An 18,491-nucleotide genomic window follows, 5' to 3' on the forward strand; every position below is an offset into this window, starting at 1 on the left:
AATTCTGTCCTAGGTGCAGAATCTGGCATTTGGACTTGTTAAATTTCATCCTCTTAATCATTATCCAATGTTCCAACGTGGTGAAAAAAGGATGCCCACTACAGAAAAAATTAAAGGCTCTTCTCTCTCATCTCACTCTAATTTCTTCATTGTAAGACTACTGCATTTTCAAGACATTTCAGTTCTTTTGTTTCAGTGGTAAAGAATTACTTCCAGAAGTGCATTTATCTGGCTCCCAAAGGGGAAGGAAAGCTTAATTAGCATATGATTAATTTTATTTGTTCAAAACATTGCAAGTATGATCCCTAATTTATATTAACAGAATTCATCCTCGGGTCCCTATTCTTAAGAGTGGTTATGAACAAATAATTCCTTGCAGTGCTCAGATATTTGGAAAGTTAAATAAAGCTCCCCATAGTGCACAGTTCTTCCTGCACCAGGGTGACTACAGAATAGAGGCTCTGAGTGCTGACCAAGTCAATATTACTTCTTTAAAACAACTGCAGGTTCCCTGTCAGCTTTCACTGTCTGTGAAAATAATCCTAAAATTATACTGTGCATTCTTACCCTGAAATTTATAGACAGAGATTTACTTTGTAAATTATTTTTTGGTTGGTTGGTTGGTTTTTGACAAAAAGGAAACAAAGAAATGCCATAAAATATAATACAGGCTCAAATTCCTCAATGTAGTTATATATTTTTCCCTTATAGGGCAAGTTTAAAGGAAGAATCTCAGACTTTGAGTATCTTTCTCTGTGCCATGACTTCAGTATTTTAACATGGATTAATGCCTTCAATAAATTAATGTTCTATCTCAGATGATTTGGAAATACCATCTATTAATAATGTCATATTAGAAAAATTATATTTAATTCATCATCTAACACAATGGCATTATTTTGGTCTCTGTTTCACTTCAACAAAACCAGTAACTTTGAAGATTCAAAAAGATATTATGAAACTGCTGGTAGTTTCTATCAAAAAAAAAGGGAAAAACACAATTCACAACCAGTTTTACCTGAACTCTCTTTGTCCCCAGGTTTAACCAGTGGAGGAATAATTTGCTGCCATTTTACTCTTCAGTCTCTTTCCTTACACTTGCTCATCCTTACCTTGAGTTCAACCTTGCAGAACTGTCACAGAAATTCATCATTCATTCAAACAGAGAGTGATACTTTACTTACAGAAAGAGACAAACAAGTGTAAATGATAAATGTATGAAACAATGAATAGCACAGGCAAGGTCAAACAAAACTTTGGTTCACCCTCTCTTAAAAACCAAGAACAAAGGACACTGAATGAAGGGTAAAGGGTGGCCATTTCAGAATTGCTAAGAAGTAGCAATGGTTTATCATATAACACTCAATAAACTGAGGAATGCATATTGCACAAAAGCTTATCTTTACACCAAGTTTGCTTAAAAAAAAAAGTAACAATTTTATATGGTGAAGATGTACCTTGTTGGATAAGGGCTTCGGCTGCAGGCTCCCCAGACCCTACATTTACATACTCTTCATTAGGATGCTTCCTGTTGTAATGTCTCTTCAGGGAACCAGATATATTGCAGGAATAGTGGCAGTGTGCACATCGGAAGGGCTGTGAGTAAAAATGAAGATGTTAGACTGATCTCCTCACTTCTTCAGGATACAGATCTAAGCTGCAATGTTTTGATCCCAAGAAACCATATTCATTTCTGGTTTAGGCACCTTGCAAGGACACCTTCCAAAATTCAATATAAATGGAAGTTGAAACTAAACATTACCTAAAATTTGGTACCTTTTATTACGTGCGAGACACCGAGTATTTAAAACATTATTTTTTGTAATTCAGTAAACTGTGTTTTCATAATTGAACATCACAGGTCTGACCACGTGGAGATTTTCTACTACAAGGAAATTACTCAGTTGCTATGAGCTTTGGTCTGAAAAGGGGGAGCAAGACAGCTCAAATAACTGAAGCTCAAATAACTGAAGCTACAAATGACAGCCAACCTAATTTAACAGGTACCTGGCAAGGCTCATCTCTTTCCTTTCCTTCTCTCTCCAGCATGCTCCCAACTGCTTCCCTTTCACTGGCACTTACATTCCTCTGACCATTTGGTGGGTTAATTTCGGGAATTAAATTAATTAATTTTTAAGAACATATGTCTCCCTTCAACTGACAGGGAGAGACATTTCTAAAGCAAAAAGGACAGGGAAAAAAAAAAGCACTTATGACTGAAGTTAACCTTTGAGAATAACTTCCTGACTGAGATATATCACAGTTACAGGAAGCTTGCCATAACCATCAGGGTCCTGGAAAAGGACCAAAGTCCTTAGGGAAAAGTCAAGTACCTCAGAATGGGATGGAAAATGTTTCATGCTCAGCAAACAGGCCCACCTAAAGTTAGTCAGCAGAAAATGGTTGGTACATAAATGTTTATAGAAGATGAATTTAAAGCAGGGAAATATCTGCAGTCAGAGTCCATTGACCAGAACACTCTCCAAAGCCTGCTGCTCATGACCTTCCTTCAGGCTCCAAACAGCAAAAATAAAGAAGAAAAGTGATGTTCAGGCTCCCTTAGCCCTACATTTCAGAGAGTACTGTGACATTCAGCTATGCAATTTCACAGAGAGGGGTACTCCGCTTTTCTATTGCTGAAACTGCTGTTTTTTCAAGAAAATAATCCAGACACACTGCTGTGTTCTTGTACCACTCTCGACATTCTTGCAAGTCGTGTATATTACTTGCTATTGGACAGCAGGATTGCAAATCCATGGAGCTGAGAAATATGACAGATTAAAGGATCATCAGGTCATGTAAGTAGTGACATTTCTCTGAGTCTGATAAGCATGCAAACATCTGTCCTAGAATGAAGGAACACATTACTAACAAAAAGGTTTTGAACTCCTTTAAATAAATACTAATGATTGATCTACTTCAGTGTTTTGCAGTTCTCTTGACAATGCCTTGAATTGCTACACTTATGTGCAGGCTGATCCTGAGGTCAGAATCAGCTGTATTTCAAGAACTGCACTACGAGTACATTCATCACTTTAGCCATCAAAAAGGAAAATTACGTATTTGCATTTACAAAAAATCCTTTTCGAAAGATAAGTCCAGAGCAAAGCCACATACTTAAGAAAGAAAAATTATTTGTTCAAAATGTATCATCTCTTTAGATGACTTGTTTCATTTTCTTAAATACCTCGTCCTCCCAAAATTTAAATCACCATTGAAAAGACTGCTTTCCTTTCTGCTTTATGGTGCTTACTAAGAATGGCTGCAGTGTACTCTTTCTAGAAGCAAAATGATCCGTCAGATAATGCAAGATGTTGCACATGAAAACACTATGATGTTTTCAGTAAGAAATATGCTTATTGCCAAGATAAAGCATTACATTAAAGTGCATATTTTCATAAATATAAAACACTGGCTTTTTCTGGAAAATAAACTAGTATGATTTCTAGTTACTGAATATAACATTTCACAATTCATTACATCAAGACTTATCACAGTGAGAACCAACACGAAATCTAGAAATAAAACCATACTACAGTTTATTAAAATAAATCATATCTCTAATTTAAATACTTCCTAGAGACATTAACAATATTGAAAACTCTTTCCAAGACATATTTCAGATAAAAGGGGTGTTTTAAATTTAATTCTCTTCAATTTTCAAGTATATAAACTCATCTACAGTACAAAAGACTGGCAAACTTTCAGAGAAAAATAAAGTGAGAAATGAACAGTGATGTATGGGATTTGCTTTCCTACCTCACTAGAACATTTTAAGGTATGTATTAGATTCATTCTCTCAAGGACTGACAATCAAAAAAACCAATAATGTTTGGTTTATATTGCAACATATAGATATTTTTGGCAAGTACAGATTATAATTACAAATTGTCCATGAACAAAATAACCCTATCTCAAAAGTCTGAATATAAAGTCAAAATTTCCAAAATATTAAAATGTTCATGCACCATTATTGTCACCAAACAAGAAAATGTGCCGGTTTTAAACTGTTGTCAAAAGTTTCATGTATTTCTTAACCACTTTAAGCATGATTTAAATAATCATGCTTTTTTTTTCCTTACCTTGAAAGAGACATGTTGTTCCATATGACGTAGGAGCTGTGGTTTTTGGGCAGCTGTATAGTCACACACTGTACATTTAAACTGCTTTCCTGAAATGGGAATAGAAAATGGAATATTTTTTCCTATTTAAGTTCAGAAATCTACTGGTTCTATTATCTCATAAAGACGAATTCCAAAATGCTAAGAATGAACAATGAACAATACAAGAAGTCTGGCACTTACTCTGCAAAATTTTGGTTAAATAGAGCTAAGACCAGAGTACAGAAGAAAAAAGGCTCGAGTATCATCTTTAAATTATAAGCATTAAATAATCTAGATTCTCCTGGAATAGTCACTTGGGAAAGAAGAAAGAGAATTGTTATAGTGCAGTCTAAATAGAAGAAAAAAATCCATTATTTACAACTGCAGGCACAGCTACTTTGCTGTTTGTAAAGCACATTTGGAAATCCTGAAAACAGATGTTTGATCATGTTTACACGGTTTTAGCTACTTCTGTCCCAAGCACTGAATTGTTATGATTCAAATGCATTTTCCCTTCAAAGCACTCTCTCTCACAAATCTTTTTTTTCCATTATATTTTAAATTAACAGAATTTCCTTCCTTTTATTTTCTGGGTCTCATACTCCCTTTCTCCATATTTTGCCTTTAAGATTCTATTAGTCCTGTTACCTCCAGCCAAATTACAAGGTATATTAATTACAGAAGGACTTCATTCCTGAACTAAACACCCTGTCTGGCAAACTGCATTTGTCTGATGTGGAATAAGAATATGCTAAAAACTACTCCAAAAGCAAAAGAGCCAAAATGAACAATGAAGAAGTAAAATAGAGAATATTCTCTATTATCATAAAAAGATTGTGTTTCTTTAGATTCTGGATCTTGCTGAAAAAATTACAAGCATTTTATACTAAGTGTGAAAGTTTCTATAAAACACAGCTAAAAAATCCTTAAGACATTTTCTGGTATCTAAATAAAATAATGAAAAACCAGTTTATTTATTTATTTATTCTGTTTTATTTCTAACCACAACAGTAACAACCCTGGACTACAGAATTGTTTCTCTCATGTCACTCTTGAGAAGTCTGTCTTCGGGAGAAGAATAAATCAGACAGAAAACTGCTTTATATTCCGCTGGTTAAACTGACCTTGTAGGGTTGGTATTTGAACAAAAATTGCCTGGATTCATAAGTCAGGAAGACAAGACTCATAAACAGTGAAACATCTTTCAAATTCATTTATTTCTGAAGTAACTGAAGAACACAAGACGTGTGCTGGTAAGAACTTCTGCAGTGCCGTCACTATGGAAAGGGACACTGGGCAAAGAGAAACTGTCAGCATTCAAGAGGCTGAAAGTCTCCTGACAAACCACAAACACCACATTCCTGGTTCAGGGTTTCAGCCTGACCTAGCAGTAATTTATAAGAGAACATCATTCTTTGCATGCAATTAAACATTTAAAACCAACTTCACACCTATAAAACCAAATCCAGACACGGTGAGCTCCTGCTTGATCACAGTGCTACTCTTGACAGTGCCAAATTTCAAAGCTGCCTCAGCTGAATTGCACCAATTACTTACACACACACACATTTTGTTCAAGAAATAGAACAGGTGAAAACAAATTCAGCTTTTATTGCTGAATTTCACTATTTGAACATGCTGGATGGTGAAAACAAAACAGAAAGGTTTTGAAATTTAATACTATGCAGTGATTTTTTTTACAGAAAGAGACCTTTTTATTTTTTTTATAGTCTGATCGTGCTTGAAATTTCCTTTTCATTCAAATACAACAACCTGCCTCCTTCTCAGAGCCAGGAATCAGCTGAGGACTGCATTTGATAAGCAAAATCTCGACTCTTGCATACGAAGTTTAGACGTTATGTGCCACACCTGCTTGTTACTGACCAAGTTATTTCAAAATATTGAAAAGTACTTTTTGAATAATGAGTCATTTATTAACTTATGGTAATTCTGCAGTAACTTTGCTAATAAAACAATAACTATGTGCTTCCTGTAACATGTATTTGTTGATGTAAAAGGGATTGTCTGTTTCACTTAAACATACATATGTAAGTATAAATAAGTATCTCTGACACAGAAACATCACATACATTCTAAAGATGTAACAGAGCACTGTGCACTTTCTGGGAAAGGACAATGCTAATGAATATGTAGTTTTTAAAAAAATAATTTCAATTAAATGGTCAATAAAGAGTAGAACGAGTTTTCACACAGTCAGGTGAGTAACAAAGATCAAATCATAATCAAGGTCTGTAAAACTTATCTGCTAAATCGTTTACTTCAATTTGACAATCACATAAGAATAAGGTATTGTTGTGTTCTAAATTTAGACACAAAATATGATATTTTTCTGAATGTGCATCTTACTTTTTTCAGTTATCATCACAGAAATATTAAAATTACAGGTTAAATGATGTGCTGCATGTGAGACTGTAGAGAATACATGCCCAGGCTTGTCACTGGCTGATTACACATGGGGACGCAGGCCCTGAGTCTACTGGGCTGCTGGATTTGACAACAGAATCCTAACAATGTTCTCATAGAAGTAGTGAGACTGAACCACAGAACTATTTGTATTTTCAAATTTCTATTGAAATAAAAATTCTCTGTAAGAACATGAAGGGATATAAAGCCAACAGAAATTTAAGAAAAAAACCAAGTATTTCAGAGACATCTGTCTGTCTTTTACAGAAATTAATTTTGCAAAGTTTTGAATTGTTTCCCAAATGGTGTCTCCTGGAAATAAACAAAACTTGTAAATCACACTTGGTGTTCAACTGAAAAACATTTGTTAATAAGGCCCTATAGTACAGCTAGTATATAATGTCTTAAAATAAATCTAATAAACATCCACCTACCATCAGCAGTATGAAGGAGTTTATGGCTCTTCAAAGTGCCTTTTGATTTGAACTTTTTCCCACACATATCACAGAGGTGTGTTTTCTCGGTGCTGTGACGATTCATGTGGGCTTTCAAGTTACTCTTGCTGCGTGTGGCGTACTCACAGAGAGAGCACTTGAAGGGTTTGACACCTAAACACAAAAGAATGTACCATGAAACAACCAGGCTGTACCTTTCAACAAGAGGGTGGACATTTCCTTGAAAGAAATTTCAGATCATGTGAGCAACATCAACAATGAGGTCACCATTTCAAAATTTGGATATCCACATTTAACAAATTTCATCTACAGCTTCTGTGTAAATGATACCAAGCTCTTGACAGCATCACTTAACTTGTTCAGAGAAAGGAAGAGTTCTTTTAGAATCAAATACTGCCCTATTGAAGCCTGTACTAAGTTCAGCCAAGCAAACACTAATATTTGGGCTTTGCTGTGTTTATCCTTCATATACAAGTAGAATCCAGACTGCCTAAATTGATGCCTAGCTGGTGTATTTACGTCCCACTAAGAGTCTTCAGATCACCACCATTCTCTGTTTACTCCAATAAACAATGAAGAAAGCTGTTTTAAGGAGGACTGTTTCATTAGGTACTTAGTTTGTTAGCAGAAGTTAAATGTGTGAAGTTGTGTTTTATTGTTAATTAATATCAGATTTGCTAATGTCTCATGCAGTGGAATCCCTTAAGCAAGTGCATCTTATCAGGTATCCCTCAACAAGATGCAAGCACTTAAAACTGCATCTTCTCTCAAATTGTCCAAAGCACACAGAGAGACACCCAGAATGTTATTTAACAGAAGTTCTATAAGAACAAAGTGAATCCTTCAAAGAAAAGTCGAATAAATCTGAGTTGGCAGAGTAGTTCAACAGTTTCATGAGGCTCTGCCAGTTTTAGATTGATATTCGTGACCTTAAAACTAGATTTACAAGCATGAGGAATTATAGTCTGCTTTAAACAGGCTTGATTGCACACTTTGATTCGGGAGTAAATTTCTATTCACCTCCTTCTCCTGATAGTCAGATGAGATGGGGTCCAAGCTTTCCTGTCAGAATACAAAAACTCTGTCTATGGAATACACAAGGAATTGCCCTAACATACATTCCATATTAGCCAAATTCTTAATGGAATAAAGGCCATTGGAGAGGACCCTGTTACGGTACACAGGCAGGTAAACGCACAGTTAAATCCTTCAAACAAATACGCTGAACTGCCTATATAGGAACAAACACTTTGGAACCAAGACAGCAGTTTGAGAGTACCAAATCCCATTATCCTCTTCATGCAGTGGGCTGGCTAAAGAATCCAAAAGCACAGGCAATCTGTTCCTTACATTATTAACGTGACTAAAGACCACATAAGTGGTCTTCAACATATTATAAAAATACACAGACTGGGTACACACAGGATTCTACTGGGTAGAGATTTTTAAGTTCAAGGGATTTTTAACCAGTGTTGCCACATTACTGGAATTTCTCCCTAAAAAGTCACAGATGTGATCAGCATTATCTTATGAGTTTTTGATCAATGTCTGTGTCTGTGTCAGTTAGCTGTCATGATCTGCATGATTTAATTAAAATACAGAATTTATATGTATACATCAAAGCCACTGGATTCCAATTGTTTTACTAATGGATTTTCAGACCATGTATTTTTGGGTGAATGTGAAAGAAGCAGCAGTGACTCATAAGAAGATAGACAAAAAATACTTTAGAGATGTTCATTAATGAATTTGGAAAAAATTGCATGAGAATATTATTAATTTCATAAAACATTTAAGCTGTCTATTCACGTTATGAGTATGCAGTTTCATATGTGGTCCAGAAGGCATTAAACTAATTAATTAACCTCTAATGTGGCTTAAAGAGTTTGAGTCAGGTATAGAAATAATCTGAATCCTTTTTTATACGTCAGCGAAGCTTCAGTGGAATATGAGACCCATTATATGCCCAAAAGATTAAACCCAGACTTTTACCTTCATGAGCCCAAATATGACGTTGAAGGTCTGATCCATTCTTCATAAAATAAAAATCACAGTAGGGACATTTCACAGCTCGTTTTCCAATAAGTCCTTTCAGCTGAACTCTTCTGCCAAGAATCTCAGAAATAGTATTCATTGAAACCTCTGAGAGAAATGCGAAAGGTAATAAGAACCAGAAGTACATGAGGGAATTTGTTCTCTAAGTAATATTGAAGAGCTAGATCCTGAATCGCTCCAACTTTTTAAAAGCTCTATTTCCCCTACTGCCCCTCAAAACGGACTTGGGCAAAGAGCACAAGGACCTTTTTTCCTTTAGGCCTCCTAGGATGCTCTGTCCTTTCTCTTCTGATCTGTGAACTCACTGTCCTCACTGCCTGTTTTAAAAAAAATAACATTTTAAATATTAAAAAAATGTAGTTGCGCCACTGGCTTAGAAATAATTTTCTGACTATGAACCTTCCCCATAAATTAACTGGCACTTTTTTCTTCAATATTTTCAAAAGCGGTATTTAAGATTTCACCCCAGATTTCCAGATGTCAAGGATCTGAAGACAATTTACTTCAACCACAGCTATAACGATCAGAATGCTGATAATCAGATACTTTAAAGGAAAAACCACTCATGGAATAAATATGATTGGAAGGAACCTTTAAGGTCACCTGCTCCAAGCAGGGTCAACTTTAGAGTTCCAACTTCAAAGTTACAGTAAGTTGCTTGGGGTCATATCCAGTCCTGTTCTGAACATATCCAAGGGTGCAGATTCTACAGCCTCTCTTGGCCCATTCCAGTGTCTAAGCACCTTAACAGTCAAAATTATTTTCCTAATTCTAATCAGAATCTCCTTCCTTCAACTCACATCCCTTCACTGTACAGTTTTAAGAAGATTCTGGCTCTGTCTTCTTTTTAATTAGATTGCTGAAGACAGCAATTAAGATTCCTCTCCTGGCCTTTGCTCATTCAGGCTAAACACAACTCTAAGCTTTTCCTTCATACATGATCTAATGTTTTGCTTGTCACAGTGAAAAAGCTCAAAATAATTAAGTTTAAATTAAAGTGTCCCAAACATGCATAATGAAAACACTGCCGAATGCTTTAAAAAAGTAAATCAAATTGCTCAATGAAGTCAGATGAATGAAATGCTATCTCCTGACTTAATGAAAGTACAGCACTCATGCAATCTAAACATTAATACAGGAAAACTGGTGACTTATTATGTCCCAGATCTCATGAATTTGAAAGTTACTGTCTAAACTTAGATTTTTACCAAAAATGAACTCTCATACCTAGTCTCCTGATGATTGGCCCCAAAATGGAATCAAAAATCCTGCCTGAACTCATATGCCCAAGGAAAACAACCTCAAAAGGTAACTACAAAAGTCCATGAACTGAGCAGAGATAAGCTGTAAAGTACTCAAAAAAGAAAAATACAGACACAAGTCTGAACCCGCATCTGCCTTCCATGGTTTAGATCCTTCATTGATGACTGCAGCCTAGGATGTCTGCTCAGTGGGGATCTATGAAAGCTGGTGCCTCTCATGTCTCAGAACTATTAAAAAATATCATATTAAATCAGTCAGTGGATGAAAGGTAGATAATTCTGAGAGCTGGGACCAGAATCCAATTCTCCTCCTTCACTGCTGAGTACTCTAATCTTTGGACAATAAAGCCAAGCTCTTATCTCTTTGGTTTGAAATACTGCTCTGCCAAGTCTACAGAGATTTTCCCTTTATGGGACCAAAATTCAACTCCTCTGCAAATGCAGAAGAGGAAGGAGTGCTGTTTGATTTCATACTTTCTACTTGATGGGACAGAAGAGACAAGGGAGGGGTCATGGTGAATGATACTAAGAAAGGAAGGAAAGGGGAGTTCTAAAAATAGCATTTTAATGATAAATACAAAAGGGTTTCAGTTTAAATTAATTTTTGATATGTCATTTTAAATTCAATTCATTTTAACGGCACCCATTTTTCTTTCATCTTAATACTTTTTCATTTACATTTTTGAAAACAATTGCACTCGTTCCACTGCAGTATTTAATAGCTTGTACCATCAGACCCCTCACATTTATTTGGCTTGTAATTAAGTATGTTGTACAAATAAAGGATTTCCTCCTGATTACAAGAAGAGAATTCACAGAAAAAAAGATCTGTGTGCTAATTCTCATCCATATATTAAAACAGGGTTGTTGTATAACTACTGCATAGGCATATCTTAGATGTAGTATTTATTCAGTACCATGGAGATATATCTGATAAATCTGCTATTTTGTCTTTAAGCTCTATTTGCCTACGATACATGAATGAAAAATGAGGACACAAAATAATAGGCTGTGCAGATTTTCTTTTTTTAACCTTACTTCTGTTATAACACAGAGTTCAAAACACCCCACTTGGATCAAAAAATTTACACTATACTTTTAGAGGGAATCAGATACCAAATGAATTCTTCTGAAGTATTTAAATGCATGAGTTTTGTATTTCAGGTCTACAGAGTATTTCTGGACTCCAGAGTATTTCTGGACCTCAGACACAGCATACACAGAATTCAGCAGAAAATGGACCAGTGCAGGCTAATGGGAACCTATAAGGCACAGTACATAATGTCCTGCTAGTCCACACATCCTGTTACTTAGGGAGGTCTCCTATGTTCCCTGGCTGAGGCAGCACAAAGGCTTAATAGGCACAGCTCTTGAGATTCTATTTCTATGCTTACTGGTGATATACCTCCTGACTACAGTATAGCTCAGAGGCCTTTTCTCATCTCAATTTGCTGCATCAGACATGTCCGCTGACGTCCGACAACGCCCTCCAACCACACTGCTGTGGAGTGGTCTGCAAATAGAGAGGTTTAGTAACTAAAGAGCTGAAGTGGGAGTTAGTCTGAAATTAAAGTGAAGGAAACTGTTTAAAACACGGGTCTAGCACTATCTAGTGGCAGTAGAAAGATAAGAAACTACTGCTTTACCTATTATGTTGCACTTGTGGCAAAGGTAAGAAAAGTTACATCCTTTTAACAGGATTCTTCCTTCCCCAAACTCAGTTTGAGCGTGGCCAGTATTTTCTTTTTTAATATCAAATTATGTCAGGTGACAAGTAACACTCTAGATGAGTTAATTAAAGTGTGTTGGCCAATGCAGTCACCTCTCCTTTCTCTGCAATAGCAGTGGGTCTTTCTATCCAACATAACACAGTTACTGAGGAGGAAATCAGGGACACACCAACGTGGCTCTGCCGAGTTCACATCAGTCAGATTTAAATCAGTCCCTGCACCAGCACTTTGGCACTGGATTCCCAAGATCTGAGAAAGGATTGTTTACTCAGGCACGGCACACTGACTTTCCACATTCCTGTTATGTTGTGCTTGCACTGATAAGTCAGGGCACCAGAATGCAAGGAACAAACAGAGTTTGGATGGGCTGCAGTGGCTGGCTGGATCCAGCCAGGCTTGACAGCTCCAGCTTAGTACTGGTCACACTACATCCCAGCTGGTTCTAGCAGGAGCCCTGATGGAGACTTATCTGACCCTGGAGGTACAGCCCAGCCCCACAGGACCTGAGCACACAGAGTCAGCTCTGCATTCACATCAGTCACCTACAGACAAATATTGGGCACTAAATTCATTCCTGTCAGTTCATGTAAGGCCAACGGGAATTTTATGTCTCCTGGGTTGTTACAGGATGTCTATATGCCTGATTTCAAACTTCCCAATGCTTAATCTGAATTCACCTAGGTCTTCTTTTGGAAATGAGCTCTTTGCCAGGTGAAGTCAGATTTCTTAGCACAATTACCTGACATACTCCACAACACACACTCTCAAACAGTAACATTTTTCACTTTAAATTCTAACATCTGCAAACCCAACACAATTTTTACTCTAAACCAGTTAAATGAGACATAGATTCTTCTCTTTGTTAGGAATATAATTACATTACACTGCTCACTCCAAACCTTTATCCATTTATTGAAATAGACTGAGAAATTTCTCTTGATTTTTTCCTTACCAGGGTGATTTGTCTTGATGTGAGATTTTATAAGTCGATCTTCAGAAAATGACTTCTCACACACAGGACAGGAATAACTCTTTTTATCCTTAAGTGAGAAAGAAAGAGATTGCATGATCAGTCCACCGGTATAATCACTTTAGTCGTTATTCAGTAATACATGGTTCTCAACAAAGTTATAATTGAAGGTTCAGTTTTTAAGGAAAAAATGAAGCTATTTATAGTGAAATAAGTGAAGGAGAAATATTATAGTACTCTAAGCATCATTAATCCTCATGAATGAAGGGCTCCAAGTTACAGCAGACGAGAATATGCACAATAAATGTAAGCATTATCCTCTGACTGACTCTGTACAGAATCAAAAGTTGAAAGATCAAGTCACATAACAGAAGAAAACGTATTTGATATGAGCAGTAATATTCAGGGTTTTTTCTTTATTTTTTTTCCACTCTTCTGAAACCTAAGGATCAGATCTTATTATTCTGAAGACATGCTCTACTATATGGATTTACAAAATGGCCTGAAATGGAGCAGCAAAGTTAGGAATGACAGATTCCATTACTTATTCAGTGTCTACATTTCTAACTACTTAATAAATATTCAGCATTTGATGTATTACCAATACAGTCTTTTTCTACTATTTTGATTTAAAAACTTACAGACTACTCTGGATTTTCTCAGTGTCACTGATGTTATAACAGATTTAACACCATCAATCAAGTTTAACTGGAGAATTTTGACTGAATTTCTTCCTATACGCAATTTTAGTCTAATTGCAATTTTGCTGTTTTTACAAATGCATCTAACTCTACATAAAAATTTAGGACTTTTCTCCATTAACTGCTAAATTATCCAATTTAAAATAAACCTTGCCACTTATTAAATAAATTGAAGAGGTTGATTTTTCCAGAAGCACCATCTGAGACAACAGACTGGATGCACAATCAAATGAATGGATCATCCAGTCACCTCTGCACTGAGGGGATTAACATATGAGTGGATCATCAAAACCACAGATGGAGGGAAGCCTACTTAGTCCTGACAACCAGGCAGATAACCAGGTAACACATTACCTGGTGGGAGAGGTGCACCTACCAAACTACCAGAGGTCTCTGGTAAGCTGAAGCTACAGAACAGATATTTCACTACTTATTTGAGGAGAACAGAAGTACTTTTTGAAGAGCATGGAAGGAAGATTACTGATCAAAAAGACAGACCCCTGTGTTATGAGAGAAAAATTTGGAGGTAACAGGAGAATAAGGGTCCTGGACTCTACCAGTTTCTGACCTTAGACCAGAGCAGTGAGGAAAAATGTACAAGGAGGTCATTATTTCTAGATGCTGCCGTTACACAGCTATAAATGGACACGTCTCTTAAAAGAAAAGCAAAATTGATGGGTTTCCATGGCACTGGAATATACACAGGCATTTGCACTCAGTACATTATGTACATCGGAAAAAGAAATCCCTATGTTGAAGCACCTACGAGTCAAACCCAGAAGTAGCTCTAGAACTCATGGGCTAAAATAGCAATAAATACTTCCACAACAGTAGGATATGGGATATGGAGCTCTCACTGCCATTAATATGGCAATGGGAGTCACAAGGAGAATCCTGTCTGAGCTGTTAGATCATTTGCTCCTGAGAGAAACTCTGCACCAGGGACAGGGGATAGCAGCTACTAGAGGATTAGCACCCCGAGGACAGTATCCTGCCTGCTATGATGGAGTTGGGGCTGTCATCATTTGGAGCCCTGAGAAACCCAGGTTAAAAAAAAGAGGAATATCAGAGAACACTATCTCTTTTTTTGGAAGAAGAGATTCAAGGAGCCTACAATGCTGTCTAAACCTTGAAGAAGAGCTGTTAATTTGCAGAATTAGGGTCTCTCAAATGACATAACCAAAATCTGCTACCAATGATTTCAGATTTCTAACTGAACACATCACTCCAATGAAGACTGGTAGACTAATCCTAATAAAACTCCACAGCAACATTTGCACCTTTTCAAAGATGGGGTTGCATAATCATATTCATAATTTGGCACACATAAGAAAAACATAAGCACAGTATCATTTAGGGGGTTCTTTAGGGGGCAGCTGAAATTTTTTGACAGATCTCAGTCCGTTCCTCAAACTTGCTATATAACTAGTTGCAAAATATATAATAAATAAGGACAAAAACTAATATATTTTTAATGTACAGTTGGGTGTTGCTGGTCTTTGATACTCACTGTATTAAGTGTGATCAGAACACTGAGACAAATATATCTTGTTGTTTCATAAAGTTAAATAAGAAAAAAAATTCAACACTCCACACACACACCTTATTTTAACTAAAATACTGTAATTGTGACAACTTTACATTCTTGCTAATACTCTCAGGGAAGGCAAGGTTATAAGTCTATGTCTTAAGGAAAACTCAAAATAATCAGTAAATGCAACAAAAGCTATAGAGCAACATGAAAGGACAGGCACCGAGAACACATCTTTCCACATGATGATTCTAACAAAATTTTTCAACAATGAAAAAATCCAAATTGCTTCTTTCAAGCAGTTAGAAAGTTATCTACACCAAGTTCTGCAGAAATGACCTTCAAAAGGGGTATCTTTTGCATGGGAACAGAGTGTGCACATGAGCACTGAGACCTTCAAAGTGTATCTGTCAAGCTCCAGTCTCTCACAGAGAGCACCCAGCTGGAGCCAAATCATTCACTGCTGTTTATCCAGGCCAGTGCCACTGACTTGGAGCTTATGCTATTAGTTTTGAATGTTTAAGTGCACTTCTGTCGCTGCCCTGAGAGCTCATGTCAGTGCTGGTCCTTCACTGTAATCCCATCGCTCCCAAACAGCCTTTAAGAAACCCTCTGTTGCAAACAAAGTATTTCAGAGCACCCAGGCCACAACGCAGAGCCTCAAAGGTCACCCCCACCACAGCTGTACCTCTTCAGAGTGCCCTGGTCATAGGTGAAGACAGAAGCACTTGGGAGGACTGAGGCTGAGGTTTTAGTAATACCTTAATCACATTCCTAGCATGCAGGTTTTCCTTCAGTAAGAATAAAAGTTATCTATCCTATGCCTCATTGCCTTTTAAATGCCTTTGAAGGTTTTTTTGAAGGGCACAAGCAGAAACAAAGTATGGAAAGAGCTGGATCTTTGTTAGAAACCAGCTGCATAGTCCAATCACCTATTTGAATTTCAAATTAAAAGTCACTTATACACTTTCTGAGATTTGCTTACTACCCTATTAACCAATTTGAGAAAATATAAGAAATTTAAAGTAATTCCTAAATAAAGGCAGGTTTTTGACAGAAAGTACTGTTTGCATTCCACAAATCAGGTATTTAATTAGGTCCATAAATACACTTAAACCTAGCGAAAAAAAATTAGTCTAATGATATCACAAATCTTCTTGTTTATGGTGCTTTTTTATAAAATAAGGCCACATATAGGAATCACAATGTGTTTCTCTTTATATAAATGAATTAAAATTGTGCTAAGAAATCAGCTCTATTGCATTACCGATTCATAACGCTCTGAAGAGAATTTTAGGCATGTGTTTCAAGATAATTCAAAGGACAGGTGTACTAGTACACAGTCATAAAAAGAAAAATTAAAAGCCTCTGTATATGTAGGGAGCTGGGGGTGTTCAGCCTGGAAAAAAGGAGGCTCAGGGGAGACCTTATCACTAGCTACGACTCCCTGAAAGGAGGTTGTAGCCAGGTGGGGGTGGGTCTCCCCTCTCAAGTTAACAAGCAACAGGACCAGAGGAAATGGCCTCCAGTTGTGGAGGTTTAGACTGGATATGAGGAAAATCTTCTTCACTTAAAGGCTGGTCAAGCACTGGAACAAGCTGCGCAGGGATGTGGTTGAGTCACATTCCTGGCAGTGTTCAAAAATCTTGTGGATGTGGCCCTCGGGGACATAATTTAGTGGTGAACAGGGTGGTATTGGGTTAACAGTTGGACTTGATGATCTTAGAGGTTTTTACCAAGGACCCTTTGATAAAACCAAAAGACCCCTATGAAGTTTATTTAATTAATCAAATAGTACTAAATATGTCCTACACTGCAAAACACCAGAAAACACAGTAGTTTTTCTATTGCACTCATCAGTAAAGAGACATTCTGATGACACAAATATCTTCTCTTACGAACATATATAGAATAATATAATCATAAATTACATGATCTAAATGGCAATTCTGCCACTAATTTCAAAAGAGAGTGTGTGGAGTCCTGACTGTTTTGTTATCAATTTCATTAATACTGTAAAATTAAGATCATGCCCCTAATTAGCAGCCCAAATTAGATAATTATGTTATAGAAATCAACAACCCATTCCCTTCCTTTCCAGCAGCAGCAGTGATTTCATGAGCAGGAGATAATACAAAGCTTTACTAAATATTGGTACTCCCAAAGCATTTCCAGGAAAAGTTCCCACAACTCAATTAACACAACATTTGACTGTATAATTTGTAGAGGAATAGAGAGACAAAGCCCGCACCCACATCTACTCAGATAAACAGAAATTTAATTTCTAGCACCTGTGGGATCAGAATTAGGCCCCGAGTATATCCAGAAATCTTCACCACAGCTGTCATGATGTTCAAATCAAAACCTTCACAAAAGATTCCTGAATTAAGCTGATGTCCTATTAAAATGCAACTTAGCTAAAAGGATCTGATGTACCCAGGAGGTGGCTATGTACACATGTGAACGAAGATACAGAAAAATGTGCAAATGGTTAGACAGACTTTTATGAAGTCTGACAAGCAGCAGAAGTCACAGCTCACAAAATGACAAGCACCTGCATACAGTACTTGAGCATATTTTCATGAAATATCCACTATTAAAAACAAATGCCTCACTGACATTCAGTATGGAAGTGAGTACAAGGGCAAAAGCCATTTTCCAACTGAGAGCCAGGTCATTAGATCATACATGTCTTTGTTATTTCCTTGCCTTTCCAGTACCTTGCATTCTTGACTACACAGTGGCACTGCTCCAGAGGCAAGGGTAACACAGCCAGACCAGTGACAGTCTGAAAATTAATGCTCCTCAGGAAGGGGAAATAAGCAATCAGAGCTTAAGTGTCTCACTTCCTACACACACAAAAGGTCAGCAGCATAATGGAATTTATAAGCATCCTTCCAAAGACAAGAGTCATTGGCATCCCGAAACGTGCACGAAAGGAAATGCAGGCATCAAAGAACAAGTGCTGTTTCTGGGTTTGAACTAGAGTTTTATAGAGGTGCTTATCTTGCAGTATCAATTACATACAGAGATTTAAAATCTTTTCAGAGACAAACCTCTCTGATGTTTATCTGCTCAGCATGGTTAGTACTGTAAAACCCACTGGGGGTTGTAAACCAACTCTGGTACCTCTGTCAGCGTTGTTTAGTTAGTTCCACACCCAGCCCCTAATGGTCCCAATGAGCTCATCCATAACTGTAAATTATTCCAAGTAATTTTTCAACAGCCCAGCCCTCTCCTAGGTGCCACGATATTGAAGT

At 36.9% G+C, this 18,491-nt stretch overlaps 1 protein-coding gene across 5 annotated transcripts in view; it reads right to left on the reverse strand.

Moving 5' to 3' along the window:
• Positions 1–18,491, reverse strand: part of ZFAT (zinc finger and AT-hook domain containing) — a 124,816-nt gene that overhangs the window by 20,384 nt on the left and 85,941 nt on the right. For all 5 annotated transcript variants that reach the window (XM_027711338.2, XM_027711337.2, XM_039384376.1 and 2 more), the window contains 5 exons: positions 12,982–13,069; positions 8,975–9,124; positions 6,962–7,135; positions 4,083–4,171; positions 1,458–1,596 (listed from right to left, as the gene is read on the reverse strand). In XM_027711338.2, coding sequence (XP_027567139.1) covers positions 1,458–1,596; positions 4,083–4,171; positions 6,962–7,135; positions 8,975–9,124; positions 12,982–13,069 — 640 coding nt within the window. The remainder of the gene's footprint in view (positions 1–1,457; positions 1,597–4,082; positions 4,172–6,961; positions 7,136–8,974; positions 9,125–12,981; positions 13,070–18,491) is intronic.

Source organism: Pipra filicauda, unplaced genomic scaffold (genome assembly GCF_003945595.2).
Source record: "Pipra filicauda isolate LSUMZ 115617 unplaced genomic scaffold, ASM394559v2 scaffold34_size3990699_pilon, whole genome shotgun sequence".
Taxonomy (NCBI): domain Eukaryota; kingdom Metazoa; phylum Chordata; class Aves; order Passeriformes; family Pipridae; genus Pipra; species Pipra filicauda.